This window comes from Nesoenas mayeri, assembly GCF_963082525.1.
Source record: "Nesoenas mayeri genome assembly, chromosome: Z".
Taxonomy (NCBI): domain Eukaryota; kingdom Metazoa; phylum Chordata; class Aves; order Columbiformes; family Columbidae; genus Nesoenas; species Nesoenas mayeri.
In genome coordinates this window covers 45,314,204-45,333,298 of record NC_137542.1, presented here as the reverse complement: position 1 = coordinate 45,333,298, position 19,095 = coordinate 45,314,204, and the positions used below count along the sequence as shown (strand labels likewise).

Below are 19,095 nucleotides of genomic sequence, written 5' to 3'. Positions count from 1 at the left end.
GTGCCTTTTATACATTCCCCTTTATGGATATAGACTAGGCCAATCTTGCCAGAAGATATCTCGAGGATTATAAGACAGTTTGATTTGAGTATCTACAGTCCAAATAGTGAAAATTAATCAAAGTAGTTATTATCTAAAAGAAACACCTAGAGCTACTGTAGACATTCCTTTTTCACAACAAATACCTACAATTTAAGTCATGTTTTTAAACATCAGATCACAGTATTACAGTATGTTTGGGATTGGAAGGGACCTCAAAAGATCATCTAGTCCAATCCCCTTGCTGGAGCAGGAACACCTAGGTGAGGTACTACTGAGATTAGGATAATCAAGTAAGACCATACAGATGCACCTAATACTTTGGCTCTGCTATAACAAGTGACAAAGGTAGATTTTACTCCCCTTGGGTGTTCCCTACTCTTGCCCTCAAAGAATGGCAAAATTCAAATAAAAAATTAGTTGCAGTACCAAACAGTTAGTTGTTTCTTCTTACCTGTGGGATCCCATGTTAGATTATGTGCTATGGCTTCCAGTAAGATTTGAGCATTCTTTTGCCACTGATAATGTAATGTCTGAAATTTTAAGTGTTCACAAACATTAGCATGAAAATGTTTCCTTCTCCTCCCTTCCCCTTTTTAAACATAAATAGTACACCTTCACTGCACTCTCCAACTTCTACGAAGGATGTTTTTAAAAATAAATGATTACTTACCTAATAAAAACAGATACATTCTCATTTTAAAATAAAATAGCTTTCTATTAATCTGATCATGCAAGCAGAAGTTTCTAACTTTCTATTTTAAAAATATAGCTTGAAAAATATTCAGTACATAAAATCATCATTGGAATCTAAGATTTTTTTAAAGGGAAGTCTGATTTTATTTTTGAAAAATATGTATGAAAAAAGAAACATTATATGCATCTAGTATTTTATATTAGTAGTATTGTTGAATTAGAGGATTTCAATAAGGTCAAGATAACATACATGATACTTCTGTCCTTTTTAAATGTACAACTGGACAGTCAACTATCTTTAGATTTTTGGATCACCACTTCATTCACTGGAACAAGCTGAGGATTAAATTCACAAAATATTTATCTGGTCTGTTTTCATAATAGGTTGCAAACCTTTGATGCTTTAAGTTATAAAAGAAACTGAAATCATTACTGGAAATAATATAGAGAGTCAACACTATTTTCTTAATTCACAAAGACAAACATTTTTAAAGTATCATCCCCAGCTCAAAAATATATCAAATCAATATATGTGAAAGTTAAAATGTAACAACTAAATCTTTCAGCAGTTTGGTAGAAAACAGTAAAGTACCTGCAGACGAGGATCTAAACGAAGTACTTCTGAAACTGCACATTCTAGTAAATGGAAGACAGAGACTATCCTACAACAACTTAATTCTGCTGGAAATAATTGCCTAGAGGTTAACTGTAAGAATGAAGTAACTGTTTCTTCAATTATAAATATATGAAAGCCATTCATCGGTGGAGATTGCTTCCTCTATTGCTTACAGTTACTACACTGACTTCAAAGTCTCAAGGTAAGCGTAGTGATTACTAGTATAGAAAAACTTTCACGATGAATTCAATAGCTCCAACGATAAAAAAAGAAAACAGTACTTCTAACAAGTTCATATGAGCATAAGAAGTCACATTTTACCATAATTTTTTTCAACTGCCTTCCAGTGGTATAAAATATTTTAGATAGATAGATACACACACACACCTATATATACACACACAATATAGCAGCTATTTAATGAATGACCAGGTGCCAAATGACTGAGTTGGTTAGTGTAAAGGAGTCCACTATATGGCCATCTAAATTAATTAATAGAAATGGAGAGACCAGAGCTCTCAAGAGGGAGACAGAAGCTCCTTGAGCAATCGCCAAAGCTCTCAAACTGACTTCAGTTAGACTCTAACTATTAAAAGTAATCCACTCCATTTAAGAAGCATAGTTGAATAACTTGATCTATATCTTACTACTAGACAGATACTAAGATTCTGCCCACCAATTCACTAAACCACTGCCACTGAAACTAAGCCATGATATCAAAAGAACAGATATTATTCTTATTCACCATTATAATACTGAAATATAAGCATTCAGTCAAATTGACTAAGCAAGCCATACACTTTCTGAAACTACCACAGATTTGACCGAGAGCATGCAACTTCATAAACCAAAGTTAAAAAAAAGGATTGTAAACCACACCAGACTGTAATGGCTACACAGGACGGTTCAAAAAGGAATTCCTTTTGTCACGGTTCTACCCTTTAGAAAATGGGACATGCACATCTTTTATGATTCTGGAATGTTTCAGTTATGAATCACAGGGTTAGATAAATCAGTAATATGAAGTACTACAGCAAACCTATTTCTTTTAGAACTATTTCATATAACATGTCTCTGTCTTCCATCTACCACTTCCACTTCCACAGGACCATCTTACACCTCAATTTTATTCCAGCATTAAAGTTGAAGATTTCTTTGTCTTATTTCAAAGGAAACGAGAAAAACAAGTCAGGTTTTATAACTGAGTAAATTAAGGAGTGACAAATTACTTACATTATGATGACTGCTGTTGTGCTTCAAGAGGCTAACTGGCTCGAAGATACAAATCACATTTCCATAAGAAGCTGCAATCTAAAACAGTTTATATGTACATAAGCACACACAGAAGAAACAAGTTGTAGAACAAACAAGAATGAAATGTAAATTGTTGCTTCTAAAATTAACCCTCCTTGTAGATGAATTTGAAGCTCACACCCATATTCCCTTTGATAACAGAAAAAATAGTATCTAGCAAAAATCATGAAGCAAGTGCTTACAATACTAAAAGCACAATTCTTTATTTACACATTAGTCCTGAAGATCTATTGAGAGTACAGGTGGACAGGAGTATATTTAAAAAAAAAAAAAGTCAGATCTATCAATATTCCTTCCACATCAAATTAAGTAAACACTCAAAGAAGTCTGCCGAGTTCACATTCTCAGAAATTGAACCAACATGAGTACAGGGTACTTTTGTGGACTTCTTAGCCTGAGAACACGCTACACTAGAAACAGTTAATTCAGACAACTCAAGCTATGCAAGTTAAACATCCAGTGCAGAGAACTGAAAAACAGAAGAACTACTAAATACTAACACAAAAGACTTCAAAAACGGGCTGCTTTAATCAGCATTTGAAAGACTTATTTCATAGGTGATATCAGCCACCCCAACCTTGCATTAAGACAAAATTACAGTAATTTTATCTCAAGGTATCTATATAAAAAGAAGCTTAAAAAACTTGCTAAGAGCCAAAACAAGCCAAATCTATGTTAAAGACCTCAGGCAGACAGCCTGAGAGAGCCATCACAAAGCAGTGTTACCTAAAACTTCTCTGAAATACAGATTTACAGAATGAAGGAGTTTGCATAGGTCATGCATAATGGCCATCCTGCATTCTGAAGTGATGCTTGATGGTAAAAGGAGCACATCTACAGCTCTGATAGGCTGTAATAGTCAACTTCCTATTTCTGTGAAATTCTGGCACAGAAAGTATTCACAATTTTCCTTTAACAACATTAAAGAAAAAGTTACTTTATAAAATACATTTTGATTTTAGTATCAGCCACAACAACTTTAAGAAAAAAAATCACTGAACTGTCATACCTAAGCTGTTAATATTATTGTCAGATCCATTAATTACAGATATACTTGACCTCTACAAATGTACAGATCTGTAAAGGTTCTAAAAATCCATAGATCTGTAGCTTCAATAGAAACAGACTGTATTTAAAAGAACAGATAAATAAATTTCTATCACACTGAAAACCTAAACATGAGCCTGACCCAAAAATGACAAGAATAATTTTGTCACAGTTCCAAAATGCCTGAAGAAACCTCTTCCTTACATCTCAGATCAAAAATTGCCCTAAGTCTCTTTAACTACCTCACAATTCCATTCCACACCCCAACAGTGAGTTTATAAAAACTCATATTGAGCAGATTTTCCTTTTTTATTTTCTCCAAGTGTGGAGAGTTCTTCAATTTTTTATTGGTTAGTGTGTTTTTAAGATAAACTAACATTAGCATGCTGTCCTGGTTTTGTTAAAAAAAAGACCAGATCTCTTTTAGTGATTTTTCTTTCAGCTAAGTTCTTCTAGGTGTCTGTACTTTTCTGAGTTTTAGCCTGCATATTTTTCCTCAGATGCTGTACTTGGTGCTGATAAGAAGACCAATGGAATGCTGAAGAAGCTCATGTTTAGATTTATTACTACGGTAGCCAAGAAAGACTGATAAGTTTTCCCACATCACGTCTTGAGAGTGGTGTGTTTGAGGACGGGTGGATGGGACAGGTGACTTAAATTGACCAATTAAGTATTCCACTCCATAATCATCATATTCCCTATATAAGAGGGTGATCATGAAGGTCAAGCTCTCTTCGCCCACGGCTGATGTCTAGAGAGGACCCTGCCCGTCTGCCTGTGATCTACAGGCCTCGGGCCCTGCATCCCTGCAACCAGTTTGCTGTAAAGTCCCACCCATGACTTCCAGGGGCCTGAGCTGCAGCTGCTGGAGCCACCAGCTCCGCACACCCAGCTCTGCTGCTGGAGTGACACCAACTCCGCATCGAGCATTCGAGATTGGTTTTGTATAGTTTGTATGTATTCTCTATTTATTAGTAGCATGAGTAAAAACCTTTAAAACCTTCTAACTTGAAGTCTAAGTCTCTCTTTCTTCCTTCTTATCTTTCCTATCATCTTTCCAATCTAAAGGAAAGTGGTGGGAGGAAGTGAGGGGGTAACAGGGAGTGTCTGCCACAGCTTATTGCCACCTTGCCTTAAACCATAACACATGCAAAAATGCTAAACAAATAGTGTTCAGAGCAACTACTACCACCTCTTAAAAGTTTCCGCAGGCTTCCACAATAAAACAGCCATTCAATTCTAGTCCCCACAGAGCAACATGCCATCAAACAGAATAATGAAAAGCTGTGCATTGACTGGTTTCCCAAACCACTGCAATAATCACCCAGACATCAACCAAATGTCTATTGTTGACCCAAGCCCTGTTATTTGAAATAAGATGTGCAGAGAAGTCTTATTGAGTTGTAAGAGAGAGGAGTTACAGTCATTTCTAAGGATAGACAGCAGTAGTGAGTGCACCCTCAGCAGTTTGCAGATGACATCAAGATGAGCGATGCAGTTCATTTGCTAAAGGGAAGGGATGCCACCCAGAGGGACCTTGACAAGCTTAGAGAATGAGCCCATGTGAACCTCATGAAGTTCAGCAAGGCTAAGAGCAAGGTCCTGCATCTGGGTTAGGGCAACAATCAGTATCAGTAGACATGGGGAATGAATGGATTGAGAGCAGCCCTGCTGAGAAGGACTTGGAGATAGTGGTGGACAAAAAAACTGAACACCTTGCAGACCAGAAAACCAACTGTACCCTGAACTGCATAAAAAGAAGGATGGCCAGCAGGTTAGAGAAGTGATTCCCTTGCTCCACTGAGGCCCCTGACCTGGAGAACTGTGTTCAGCTCTGATGTCCATAGCACGAGAAACACAGGGACCTGTGGGACTGGTTCCAGAGGAGGCCACAAAAATGATCAGAGGGCTGGAACACCTCTCCTGTGAGGGCAAGCTGAGAGAGTTGGGATTGTTCAGCCTGGAGAACAGAAAGCTCCAGGGACACTTAAAGGGGGCTTATAAGAAAGGAGACTTTTTACTAGGGCCTGTAGCAACAGCACAAGGTGTAACAGTTTTAAACGAAAAGAAGGTAGATTTAGGTCAGATGTAATGAAGACATATTTTACAACGAGGATGGTGAGATACTGGAAAAGATTTCCCAGGCATGTTGTGGATGCCTCATCGCTGGAAATACTCAAAGTCAGGCTGGACAGGGCTGAGCAACGCAATCTAGTGACAAATGACCCTGCCCACAATAGGGGGCAGGGCTGGACTAGACTATCTTTGAAGGTCCCTTCCACCCCAAACCATTTTATGACTCCATAATTCTTGCACCATCATACAAGAAAAAAGCATCAGTCCTTGGAGCAACAACTTCGTCCACCCTCACCACTTTGTCCAAAGTAGGAATCAGGTTGATTTTTTTCTGCATCAGGTTCTCATTTTACAGCATCAGGTTCTCATTTTACAAAGTTTTAGTATAATCCAAATAGTTTATTGATACATTTTTCCCTACCAGGCCTGCATATTGCATAGAAGCCCTTAAATTTAGTGTTTACTAAAGGAAGTGGAAAGAGGCTAGTAGCTTGCATTGTGTGGGAGAAGATCAAGAACAGTACCCACCTACAAATAAATTGTTGACTACCAAATTGACTACAACCAGAGACAATACACTGGATTCAGTGGCCTAAGATTAAATTGTCCTATTTGTGAAACTAGACCTTGTAAATCTATGGCAGATTTTTGTAAAAGTTCATATACATATACATACAAACACATGTAAAAATAAACATATACATATATGCTTTCTTGGGATGATTAAAAATTCTTATCCATGTTTTCCTCTCATGTAATTCTTGGACATAGAGAATTAAGTTTACCTCCAAAACTCGGAAAAGATGGTGCCATGCTCCCTCCACCTTTCAAAGCCAAAGGTGAGGTGGGTCATATATGAACTTCTAAACCATTGCTACTTTAAAGTAGCTTCACAAGGCACTAATTTCCCAAGAAACTAGAACTAGAATTAGATTTAGGATGCAAGAATGAAGAAAGATTTCAATTCATTACTTTCATAACTAGAAAATAACTCATTTACAAGCCAGTTCTGTCATCCAAAGCGATAATGATGGACATCTTCTAAAGTGAGTGCAGGCCAGTTATTACAGAGAAAATGTTTCATAGCAGGTGTCCGTAAAGTAAAATATTAAAAAGCTATGTAATTTGTAATCTACAAATTATAACAGGATGCTTGGTAGAAAGGTTCAAAATTGCAACTTAAATAACCTCCATTATTTGCACTCTGCTTGTTCCTATAGATTTTAAACAGCAGAGAATCTGCAGGTAAACTGAAGAGAAATCTGTATGTCAATACTGATGAAGAAGCTGTAAGAAGAAATTCCATCCCTGCCACAGTGAAATGGAAATGTATTGATCAGTCTGGTCAATAAGTAGATTCCTAGCCATTCACTGCTTGGTACTTCAGCACTCTGCAAACAGATCTAGTGTAATTGCTAATAGCAAACAATATCAACTTGCAGAATCAAAATGACCAGACAGGTCTACTCAAGAAATGAAAACATTCAAAAGCTTAGTAAGCTTGATTGTTTGATATATTCATACATGTTGATTTACAATTTAAGGAGAGTTTTTCATTTAAATGGAAACAGAACTGCTATTGTGCAGTCAAGATTACCTTGCAAATTTGCAGAAAAAAATTAACTGTGATATATAATCTGCATGTATATTTCACCATCTGTTAATATGTGGCCAGTGAACTCAAAAACAAGTTAATAGCAGCTAATGAAGAAACATATGCCATCTTTATGGCTATGAGGTACCAGACACACAGAGGTAAACATTTGCTCATTTTCATTTATGTTCCTTCAGTATCACTGCAAGAGTTGACGACTCAAACATTAAAGAAACAAACATAAGAGTGGCTGGAGATCATCATCATCATGGATAAAATAAAAAAATATAAAAATAAAATAAAATATTAAAAATAATTAAATAAAAATAATTAAAAATAAAATAAAAAATAGTAAAATAATAAAAAAAATTCTCTTATATGAGCCAACATGTGCCAAGACAAAATTCCTACTGAATTGGTGAATAGCTTAACTGCACTTTGATATTCCAATGGGTGGTTATCTGGTTATTTCTTTTTTACTGTGACAGAACAATTAAGAAAGACCTCTGTAAAAAAAGACTTGAAACATAATAGTCTCTAAAACACAATTCTCATCCAATTTACCTACATTAGAAACAGAAAAGTTGAGAATTCAAGACAATAAAACGCCGATCAGGAGTAATTTAAACATTTATGAATTGCTTGAAAGGAGTGGCATTTTTCTTGATGTCCTAAAAGTGGTTTTTGTGGAAGCATTTGTCTGCTGCCAGCCACTAATGTGTCAAAGCACGTCGATGACATGCCCAGTAGTGTGAAGCCATAGTGAATAAATAACCTTTGCTTCCACCTTACTTATCTAGATTTTAGTCAAATTCTTGCTACCTCCTCTATGCAGCCCTGCGTGTATTAGTATCTTCCTGTGCAGCCCAACTTATCTTCTACAATATCACATCTATGGTTACTATTTCACATTCACTGTGCTGCTTACCTCAAACTAAGACATGAAGCAATTAGCCATTTTACAATTCACTTTTGTGTATTTGCCTTAACTTGCAAGTATCCACACACTTGAAAAGATGCTTAACATGACATTGCTAGAACATTATTAGAAACAATGCTCTACATACCTTTCCCTGTTGCATTGAACAGTCCACACATCCTACTTGAATATTTCCATATTTTGCTCCAGGGATTATCTGCAATCTCTCAAAGTCAGTCCCCAGTACCACAATATCACATCCTGATGCATATGCCTAAAAAATAAATAAGAATTAAGTAAAGCTTTAGCTACTTACAGCATATCAGTGAAGTATGGAACAGTATAGTCCACATATCCTGTCCACGTAGAACACTAAAGACAGAAGTGCATATGTATTTGAAGAGATCAAATAGATGTCTACAATTTAAAAATCAAGCAACAGACGTGGCAAATTACTCTTCCTCCATGCTTAGTTCAACACAACACTTGTGTAACAAGCATATAGTGGTTCAGAAGAGCCAAAAATGATGGAGTTACGAAATATGTAAAAGAAAATACATGAAAAAACAAGTCAATGGAAAGTAGAAGTAACGTATTTCTCAGATTGTACATAGAGGCATCTAAAAATAAATTTTTGAAAAGGAGGAACAGAACTGAGGAGCTAAATATACAAAGCATTTAGTAAGGAACTTGGTAAAGGAGATTTTCAAAAAGGTACCAGAATTAAGCTTAGTTATAGAAAAGCAAAACTCTGCTTTCAGACTTGTTGAGTATCCTGCTACTTGCAATCCATGGATTAATTTTACATTGTCTTAAATTCATATTGTCAGTAAGCAACTTGATATATCTAACACATTCACAGATCCAGCTGATTGAGTAGTGCAATGGCCGAGTCAAAATTCTTCCTCTTTTCATGCAAGTTTTGCTAGAAACTGAGCAGAGATTAAAATTGAGAGAAAGATTAACACTGGAGAAACTTGTGGAAACAATCATGAGCAGAATCATCCAATAAGCATAAGAATATAGCATTCAAGGCTCAAAGTCCTAGAACAAGGAATGCACACTCATTAAATTTAGAGCCAGGAAGCCAGCAACAAAGTAAAGAGCACAAACAATAGTATTCTGTTAGAGAGCCAGAGAATGACAGAAGGGCCAAACATGCCATTTTAGTTGGTCAAACGACTCAAGAGCAGATGACAGATGGAAGATTTCTGTATGATGACATAAATGATTGTGTCTTACAACCAACTCTACTAATTTCTAGCATATTCACTAAAACCACTTTTGACTTAAAAAAAAAAGCAGAAAAAAATGAATGCTATATTTATAACTGTGAATTCTGATTATCATGTCTTAAGGTATTTCACACGAAAAGGGTATTTTTACCAAGACTGACCTAGACTATCATATCATTACACATATTGAAACAAACAAACAACAACAAAAAGATATTTCAGTCCAAAGACAATTTTCCCCACAAAGAGTTCAGTGATATTTCAGAAAACAATCTTGCCCAGAAGACTCTGATCACCATTTTCAGTCAATATTCAGTTATTACTATCCAACCAGCAGACCAGTAGCCACCCTTAACCTGATATTGAAAATGCTGTCTGTAGTGCTTTTGCAGACTAAATATAACCATATATTTCTTTATGATCATTTATTATTGGTCAGGGTTTGAGCCTCTTCCTGTCCTGTCCCCTCTTCATCTTGAAGAAGAGGCTCAAGCAGTAGAATTCCTCCTGCTGAAAGTAAAGCATGTATGACAAACTGACATATTAAAAACTGCAAGCTCCAAAGTAGTTTAATTTAAAGCTCATTCCAAAAGAGGAGATTAAGCACTACTTTCTGTTCAAATGTTAAAGTGATTTTGATATCACAGTGACATGAACATTGGATTTATTCCTCACAGAATATTTTTTTCTTTGGTTAAAAACCATCTCACCTGGTGACTCGCTGATTAAGTACATAGTCCACTAGACAAAAGTTATGCAGGAGTACCATACATACAACTTTTCCCAAAGCCATTTTGTTGAATTAGTGTTTTGTATGGAAGCAATTTTAAGGAAAAAAAGTGTTTCACTTTAAAGAGATAACACAGCTTTACTAGAAAAGTTTTTAAAAGACGGAAGTGCCAAAGACTGTATGAAGCTCACCTGCTCTTATGTATGCCTCTCTAGGCCTCATCAGCATTTTAGAGATTTACTAGATTTCTCCCATCTGGTTCTTTCCATTTCTAGTTTCACATACAAATCTGAGATTACAACACTACAATATTTCCACCATAGAGAGCAAGAACTAGCATATATAGGAATTCATACCATCAGCAGTGATCCTGAAGACCTCATTTTAATGGGATCAAGAACTTGACCAGTTTTAACATACACAAAAAATCATGAGTACACTTGGCATTTTGCACTGGAAGAACTCTAAAGGAACTTTCAAACAATGCACTGGAGTCTTTAGGAACTGGTATATTCATCAAGGTATCAGGAACAAGGACTTAAAATTGTATCTAAACTCAGGCTATCTCCTAGTAACCTGGGCTTGCACAGTGCCTCAAAGAGGTATGCAAACATCCTAGACTTGCCATTTCATGATAATGTCCCCTTTATGAATATAAACTCTCCCATTTTTACTGTTTAAACATAGCTCTTCTTTTGTTTTTAATAATCATTTTTTGCCCAACTTCATATGCTGTGTAATTGGGGATGAATTTTCTGATGAGAAGCTGGGGAACATCTTCTCATCCTGGTGGTTCTCAGTTAAAACAATTAATTAAAAGTGCACTTGTAAGAATACAGAACAGAGGGAGATGAGAGGAGTGCTCTTTTAAAATCTTATTCTTGGAAGAAAAACATAATAATTCCGTCCTTACATTCTCCACATCATCTGAAAATAACCGACATTTGGGAAAAAAAGAATCACTTCTGACATCAGGCTATTCAGACGGATTAGATCATCCTTGGTCATGCTGACTTCCTCATCTCCAATAAGCTACAGAACCCCTGACTAGCTCTTAAGCCTGTATAGCTGATCTGGCCCCAAAGAGGTAGAAGGGAAAAAAAGCATTTCGAAGAGCTTCCAAATATAACTACAGCCAAGAAGAAGGATAATGACTTGGAGGCTATTTTTGACATGTAGTCAATGTTTGCCTGCAGGAGAACCACAATTTCAAAGACGAAAGGCAAGGGATGCAGAGGAGAAGGGAGCTATGTATTTCAAAGAAAAATAGTGTCTGCACAGAAGGTAACTAAGCTGCCCAGCAAAGGAAACAGCAAGAGTTTCCCTTTTCTACTGATGCCTGCCATGCCAGTCCCATTACACTTCACACTGACCAGACACTTTGGGAGTATTCCCTTCCCTACTAAGGTATCCTTCCTCTGGTTCTTTGTTGTCCCCACTGTAAATCATCCATTAGACTGTCTCTGTGCAGGGAAGTCACATCCTCATACACACTCACTGGAATCCAGACTCCAGTTCTGAACGCAGTTTCTAAGCAGCAATGTCCTACAGAAAGTTCTCTAAAATAAGCATAAAAATAACTGCTAAATTAATTTCACATATACTTTTTTTCACCTTGGAAAACTGTATGAGGTATATTATCACAGTATAATGAGAAGTCAGTAATTAGGAGTGATACTTTCTAACAATCTCACAGATACTACAAAAATGATTTCTGCCTCTCAGTCAACTTTATCTACTGTTTACTGCAAGACTTGTCCACAATAAGTCACGTCATTCATTTTCACTTTGTCAGAAGCTACTGAGATTGCATTTGTATAAGCTATGGAAGCTAAGAAAAAGAGATAATTCAAGTGTTCTACTACATGTAGGGCAAGAAGCAATTTCAGAGTATAAGCATTTCTCATACGTGCACTCTTGTCTACATTACTTGTGCCTCCCCATCCTATACCCGCCCTGAAGGGACAAAATTCTGCCATATAGCTCAACTTGGAAAGAATTCCCACATATATCTTTATTTAAAAATAAACAAGTAAATAGGCCTTTTAAAGCAAGAAGAGCCTCTATGTCTGATTTTGGCAAGACATAAATGCCTTTCACCTTAAGAATGTCCTAGAATATTTACAAGAAGTTTGTCTTTGTACACTGGGATAAGCAGATAATGTTGATATTACCATGTTCTTGGAATGTTTATTAAACAATGTTTTGTTCTTCTGTTACACAAATAAACAAGATAGAACTAGTTCAAGCTGCATGAACACGGACTTCACTAGCTGTTGACATAGCAAAACAAAGTTGAAATTAGGAAGTGAAAGCTGTTTCAGGCCTGTGAAAATAAATGTGATTTTGCATGCAGTACTGCCTTTCCTCACAATCTCTAACTCTTATTTTAATGGGACGTCAGCTCTTATCTCTAAAATCATATTTCTTTGGAGAAGATTAACCAGTATTTTGACAACATCAGTGCTTCAAAAGTATTTTAGTTTTAACAGAAAACAGTATAGACAATTACATGAACTATTCTAATTTATTTCTAAAGTGAAAGTTTCATACACACAACTCTTGCAAATTAGACACTATTCTCAATAGAAGTAAATGAGCAAGGGTCTTGACCTCTTACATAGTTCAGCACCTCTAAAGCAAATATTTCCCTTATACTTGACCCTGTTCATGTATTTCTTCTCTGTACTGACATACAAAGTTTTTGCTGTAGTTTCTACTACAGCTACATAAGGATTGACACATTATCTTCCAAGAACTTTATTTAATAAACTACATCTCTTACATGAAGAGCATGAGTACACCTACCATAAATTGCCAGCTATTATCCACAAGTGAATGCAGTAGTATGTGTGTGCATGCATATGTATTTATAGAGTAATATATATAGAAAAACATGCAAATACATATGGGATGAACATACAGACTAGAAAGATAATGCATAACTCTGTGCTGGGCCCAAGGTCATAGAGAACCACCTAGCCAGAGCACACCAAGGGACCACACTTAACATTTCTTATTTGGAAACATTCCCTCCCTGCTATAGCTAAGCTTACCACTCCAACGGCTTACATTACCTTTCACTTCTTTTGTTTTCTAACTTAACAGTTACTGTATCAGAGATAATTCTCAAGCCACATCAAGACCATTTTAATCACTGATGTGTCTCAGGGGTCATACTTCATTTTTTCCCAAGGGACATAAGTCCTAAAGGTCAAGATGCAAGAGCTCACAAACTGAGCGACTAAAAATCTTTTATGGGAAGTCTATAATAGTTGAATAATATTTCTATCGCATTTGAAAGTGGAAGTTTACAATAGGTATTTTACAACCTTTGCAACCATTATGCTTTAAGGAAGGTTCATTTCCCAGTTAAAAAAAAAAAAGTATTCCAAGGAAAACCACTGTATATTAGGAATATAAACTTATTACCAAAAAAAATAGTCTTTATTAATTACATTAGGTACCCATTTCTTCTGCTGGATTGGGCACATAAACATAATACATTCTCAGTCTGCAAGGGCTAAATACTGCTCATATGCACCATAAGCAGGTACAGGTGGGAGAGGAATATTTCCTTCTTTCTTCTCTATTTTTCCCCTTCCTCACTGGTTCCTTTTCCAAGAAAGATCTAGGAAAAAAGGTTACTCATGCAAAGTAAAGATAAAAATTAGGCAAACAAATCTATTAAGCAGGTGATACTGCAATAATGTCTGTATTTTTTGTCCTTTGCACAGAATGGTCAAAATCAAAATCAGAGCCACCATGAACTACAAGGTACCTCACTGATTTACGCTCTTAAAAAAAAAAAATCACACATGTGAAGATATAAATTCACACTAGTTTTCTAGCATGGTCTCTTGCCATCCCCATTACTGTATCAAGACTTACACTAGTCTAAGTATTATACTTATATATCTTATTTTTAAAACACTGTTTCTTAAATTTAATTGTTCTTCTAAATGAAAGAGATACTCTTTGATCATACTTGGGAAAAAAAATATAAACCAAAACATTTCTAATCTATCAAAAGTACTTGAACTAACATACTTCTTTAAGTGGCAAATTGATTGGCAGTGCACTCAGAACCAAGTTTCACTGAAATCGCAGTTTTCATTGCAGTGTAAAGAAGTTTTATCCTGTTTTGTTTTGTATTTTAGATTAATTCAGTTAAAAAACCCAACTCATTTCCTAGGTTCAGAATAGCTTAACTGGAACATGGGAGGGGAAAAAAAAAAAGTACAAAAATATTTCCTTCCTTTTTCTAAATTACAGTCAAGAAGCAGGTGTAAATGCAGTAGCATCTTGAGCAACTCTTACAACCAGTCCATTAATTTTCTTGACTACAGATACACATGGAGTTCTAAATACAAAGAAAATGTGAAGTATTTTCTACACAGATAAGCAACAACTTTATTAAGCCACAAAATCTACTTTTAAAAAAATTTTACAGGTCTGGAAATCTTTATACCACAACCCAATATCTTCGGAAAAATGCAGAGTCAGCTTGACCAACCTATCCAAACTCCACATTTTCCAAGAGCTTTTCAACTTAGCATTTGAAGTTCACAGTTTTATCAATCATACAAAGCAAGTCCTAAGTCCAAGATATGTTTAATCACACATAGAAAGAAAATCTGCCCAGAAAAATATTCTGATTGCAGTGAAATAAACCACACAATTCATCATTCTTTCCCAAATTTCCAACCCTACAAACAATTGTTGTTCTGTGACTTCTATTACCAGTCTTGGGACTCATGCTTGTAAACTTGCTATTGTTCACAGTGTTTCATTTTGACTCTTTTATCTTCCTCTGATACTTGGAAAGTAACAAAAAGAAGAAAATATTACAGAAGCAGATGCACAGCACAATGCCAACTAATCACAAAAGTAGTATCAGTTCTGGTCACCAAATAACTTAAATATAACTTCAGTAATAACTAGTACATGAGTATCCTATGTGATAAACTCCATAAACTTATTAAACAAATAGTTTTTCACTCAAATATTTCAGATCTGAAAACAACAAAATAAAGCCAAGGATATTTTCCATTGTGCACAGATACACCAATGGATTTCAGGAGAAGCACACAAAGAGTGAACAGTTAAATTTTGACTTCTGATGGCTGAGTTCTCATTCATATATTGTACCATTCATTATTACCACCTGCTCTCAAATAACTGAGCCTTTCTCTATATACAAATAAAAGGTGTGTCAAAAACACTTAATCAGTGTTCTCTCCAAGGAGACTCATGCTCCACTCACATCTTAAAAAAAGAATGCCAGTACAACAAACCTGCACATCATTAGGACAAGTATCTGAAATATTATCTTTCAAAAAGGTGCGTGCAGTGGGGATAGCCACTTTTTACTAGTTTCTCTTTCAACTTTTCAGAGTTTAGGAAAAGAATTCCTTATTCTTATCTTGAAACTGTAGTATTCTAAAACTTCTCACCCCAAATATTCAGTTCAATATGCTGAACCATCCTGTATTAAAAAAAAACAAAAAGCAAAAAAACCAAAAAAACCCAAGAAAGTATTGTAGACGAAGTTCTCTTGTCAGACAATGGTCACACACCCCACCTGTACAGTACATAACCCTGAAATATCAACTCCGGCAAGTTCTCAGCCATAAAAACTGGAAGCAAATAAGTTTGCCAAGACATATATTTTTCCATTTCTAACATATCACTTAACAGTATTTATACTTACTAATGCTTATATCATTAGTTCAGATATAGGAAAACAACCAACCGTTTTTCTTGTTGGATTTTCTTAAGGTTAAGTCCTCCATTTCTTTCCAAAAAAGGCAGAAATTCACCTCAATATCTTCAATTTCTTAATCTTTCTAAGCAATCTTGTAAACTTAACATGGCATTATCAAATGAGTAACAGAAACAACAACAAACTTTAGTCAAGGATATTTCTGTTAGCAGGAAAATAATTAATAACCTTCTGGGGAAAAGGACAAAACAAAGGAAGATGAATGTGTCTATAGTAAACACTGTTACTATATTTGTTTCAAAATAGTTCTTGCAAGAAAGAGACCATAGACACAGTTACTGAAAACTGCACTTCCCAATAATTCCTTTCGATCCAAAGCGAGATTTTTACTCCTCTTATCTACTGTGGAGCTCTAACACTTCTGCTAAGTTAGGCCACAACAGGTAGAGAGCACTTCAGCGACAATAGTAACTCAAACTATTTCCCTCAAAACAAAGAATTATATGAAAATGGGAAACTTAGGAGAACATAGTTGGAAAGTTTACTAGCATTTCACTGTAAAGCAAACTTCCTTGTCTCTTACCAAACAGTTCCCCACCACTGGTGGGTCTTTAATACTTCTGGATATGTTAAATCAGAAAGTTTGGCAAAGCTGGAATTTGAAGTCCCAATGCTGCAATCTTTGAACATTAACTTATTTACAGGACTAATTTTTTTTGGAAGCACACACATCGCCAGACTGTAGATAAGCAGACTTTGAGAAGCCAGCCTAATTGGGGAAGCAGATCCAGACGATGACTCTACCCAACCTTTCCAGCACTGGCAACGCACTGCTGCCACAGCGTGAAGCCTCAAGTATCCAGCTGAATTTAACTGTATACACCAGACGTGACAAAAAATATAAGTTTCTTAATTCTTGCATGCCGACCTATCATTCCCCTACCAAACTCAAAACCACACTATGCTGTAATGAGAGGCAACCAGATAATGTAAGGTTAAAAATACTCAGGCGTGGTGCACTGAGAAACTTTGCTATGTCTTATTTTTATTACTCTGCAGCCCAAAACAGAAGCATAAAGGTTATATTTCGGGGGGAAGGTGGAAGGAAAAACACAACAGACGTCTGTTTACACAACTAGAGTGAAAGGCAGCAAAACGAACACTAATAAAAGGCTTTAGCATTTACTAAATACATCAAGTGTTTTCTCTCCTCTCTAAGCATCGACAGGGAGTTCAAAAATGGTTTTAAAATCTTAACACTAAGGCAGTGTTTCAAGATCTTCTTCAGGTATGACCAGTAAGGATTTGAGTTGCATATCTGAGTGAAAGCGAGTGCTGAAATCACCTTCTACAGAAATTCGCGTGTACCGGCTCCCGTTTATGTAACCTTTTGTCAAAGCCACCATATTCCTGCGTTAGCTAACCCGGCTCGGAGCGGCAGCTGCTCGCCCTGCGGCCCCTTCCAGCCCTGCCCCGCTGGAGAGGCCGCCCTTCCCGAGCGCCGCCCGCAGCTCCGTGCTGGGGACCGCCGCTGCTCCGGGCAAGCCTGGCACGCCGTCCCCGAGCGCGGGCAGGCGGCGGGCAGGTGTGCCGCAGGCCCTTCGGTGAAGCCCTTCCACGGCAGCGCCGCTACCGGACGACGACGATACTGGGGGCGAGCCGTCCCCCCGCTCCAAGGGCCGGCTGCCGCGCCTGACGCAGCCGCTTTCAGCGCCGCGGAACGCGGCGCAGGGACGCGGGCCCGGCGGAGGCGCCCGGGCCCCGGCCGAGCACTCACCGTGAAGGGCTGGTCGTGCAGGCTCCCCACGGAGAAGCAGTTGTCCCCGGGGTTCACGGCCCCCGTCAGCACCTGGTGCAGGTTCATGCCGAGAGAGCGCCACGGGCCCACCGGCCCCTGCCGCTCGGCCGCCCCTCGCTCCCCCGGCGGCGGAGTGGGCAGCGACACATCCTCCGGGGCGGAGCCTCCCCGGGAGGGCGGGGCGCCGACCGCACCGCCCCCTGCCGCCCGCTCGCTGCGTCGGCGCCAGATCTCGCGAGAGCCCGCGCCGGCCGCCCCAGCGGCACCGCCCCACTCCTCTCGGCCAGCCCACCGCACAGCCGGCCCCGCCGCTGCGCATGCGCGCCGGCCGCCACGGGGAAACGGAGGGGCGAGGGGGCAGGTCCTCTCTGCGCATGTGCGGCCGACCTGTGCCAGGGGGCGGAGCCTCTCGTTAGGGCGGGGCGGGCGGCGCTCCGACCGGCTGGGTGCGGGGCGGTATCGCCTGAGGTGTTGGAGGACACTGGAGCAGGCTTCGGGTTTAACGTTCTAATTGAGATAGCTTTGGAAAATGCTGCTTCGGCCGAGTGGCAAGGGCATCAACGTGGCTGACGCAAGGAGTGGGCTGAAGGAGGGAGACTGAGAACCTGTCACGCTTGCTCCAGCACCTTCCACCTTGCTAGAGGGGGCACGGGGGCTGGTAACCCTTGAGTCAATGACCCCAAATGGACCCCCTTCCAGCCCACATAATTCACTCGTGGAAGGACTTGGCCACAGGCCTTCCACAGGCCGTTCCAAGAGGAAGCACCTGGCGCTGGAAGATGTGGTTCCCTGAGACTCAGGGAACAAAGACATTGACCTGGGACACCACATTAGCTGTAGGCAACCAGGTTTTTCATCTTCCTCATAATGTGAGGAAAAAAGAAAATGGGAGCCATGTGGGATGAGTATTGCTTTACACACAAGCAAGGTCAATCTCAGATCCTTTTGGGCATGGAGTCTTGCACATTATTTTAGTAAATATAAGCCTTGCATCCTTTGAAAAGCAAATTGAAAAGTATCTTACCATAACACTGGTTGCTACAATAATTGATGCTTATGAAAGATATCTCCTATTTTCTAAAGCCTTCTGAGTTGAGAAAAAAAACATCAGACTTGATACTGCATGTATATAGGCATTCTTTCAAAGAGCCATGGTTTTCTCGTGCTGGTTATAAACTATCACCCTAATCACTTTTGTTTCACAAAGGATCAAAAAGCTTATTAAATTATCCTATCAATAAACAGGGATCTTGCCAGGAGCGCTGATGATTGTTAAGTGATCTTAACCTTCTGTCAGCTGCAGCAT

General features: G+C 38.2%; 1 protein-coding gene across 5 annotated transcripts in view; it reads right to left on the bottom strand.

The window, feature by feature from the left end:
- The window catches only part of DMXL1 (Dmx like 1), a 79,397-nt gene extending 61,494 nt beyond the window's left edge, over positions 1–17,903 (bottom strand). For 4 of the 5 annotated variants that reach the window (XM_080361921.1, XM_080361923.1, XM_080361922.1 and 1 more), the window contains exons 1-4: positions 17,769–17,903; positions 8,450–8,575; positions 2,585–2,662; positions 494–572 (exon numbers count right to left, since the gene is read on the bottom strand). In XM_080361921.1, the coding sequence (XP_080218047.1) occupies positions 494–572; positions 2,585–2,662; positions 8,450–8,575; positions 17,769–17,855 (370 nt within the window). In that variant the 5' untranslated portion in view covers positions 17,856–17,903. Of the gene's footprint in view, positions 1–493; positions 573–2,584; positions 2,663–8,449; positions 8,576–17,768 lie in introns of those variants that run through there. The other variant, XM_080361924.1, reaches the window with a different exon arrangement.
- Between the last annotated feature and the right edge of the window lie 1,192 nt (positions 17,904–19,095).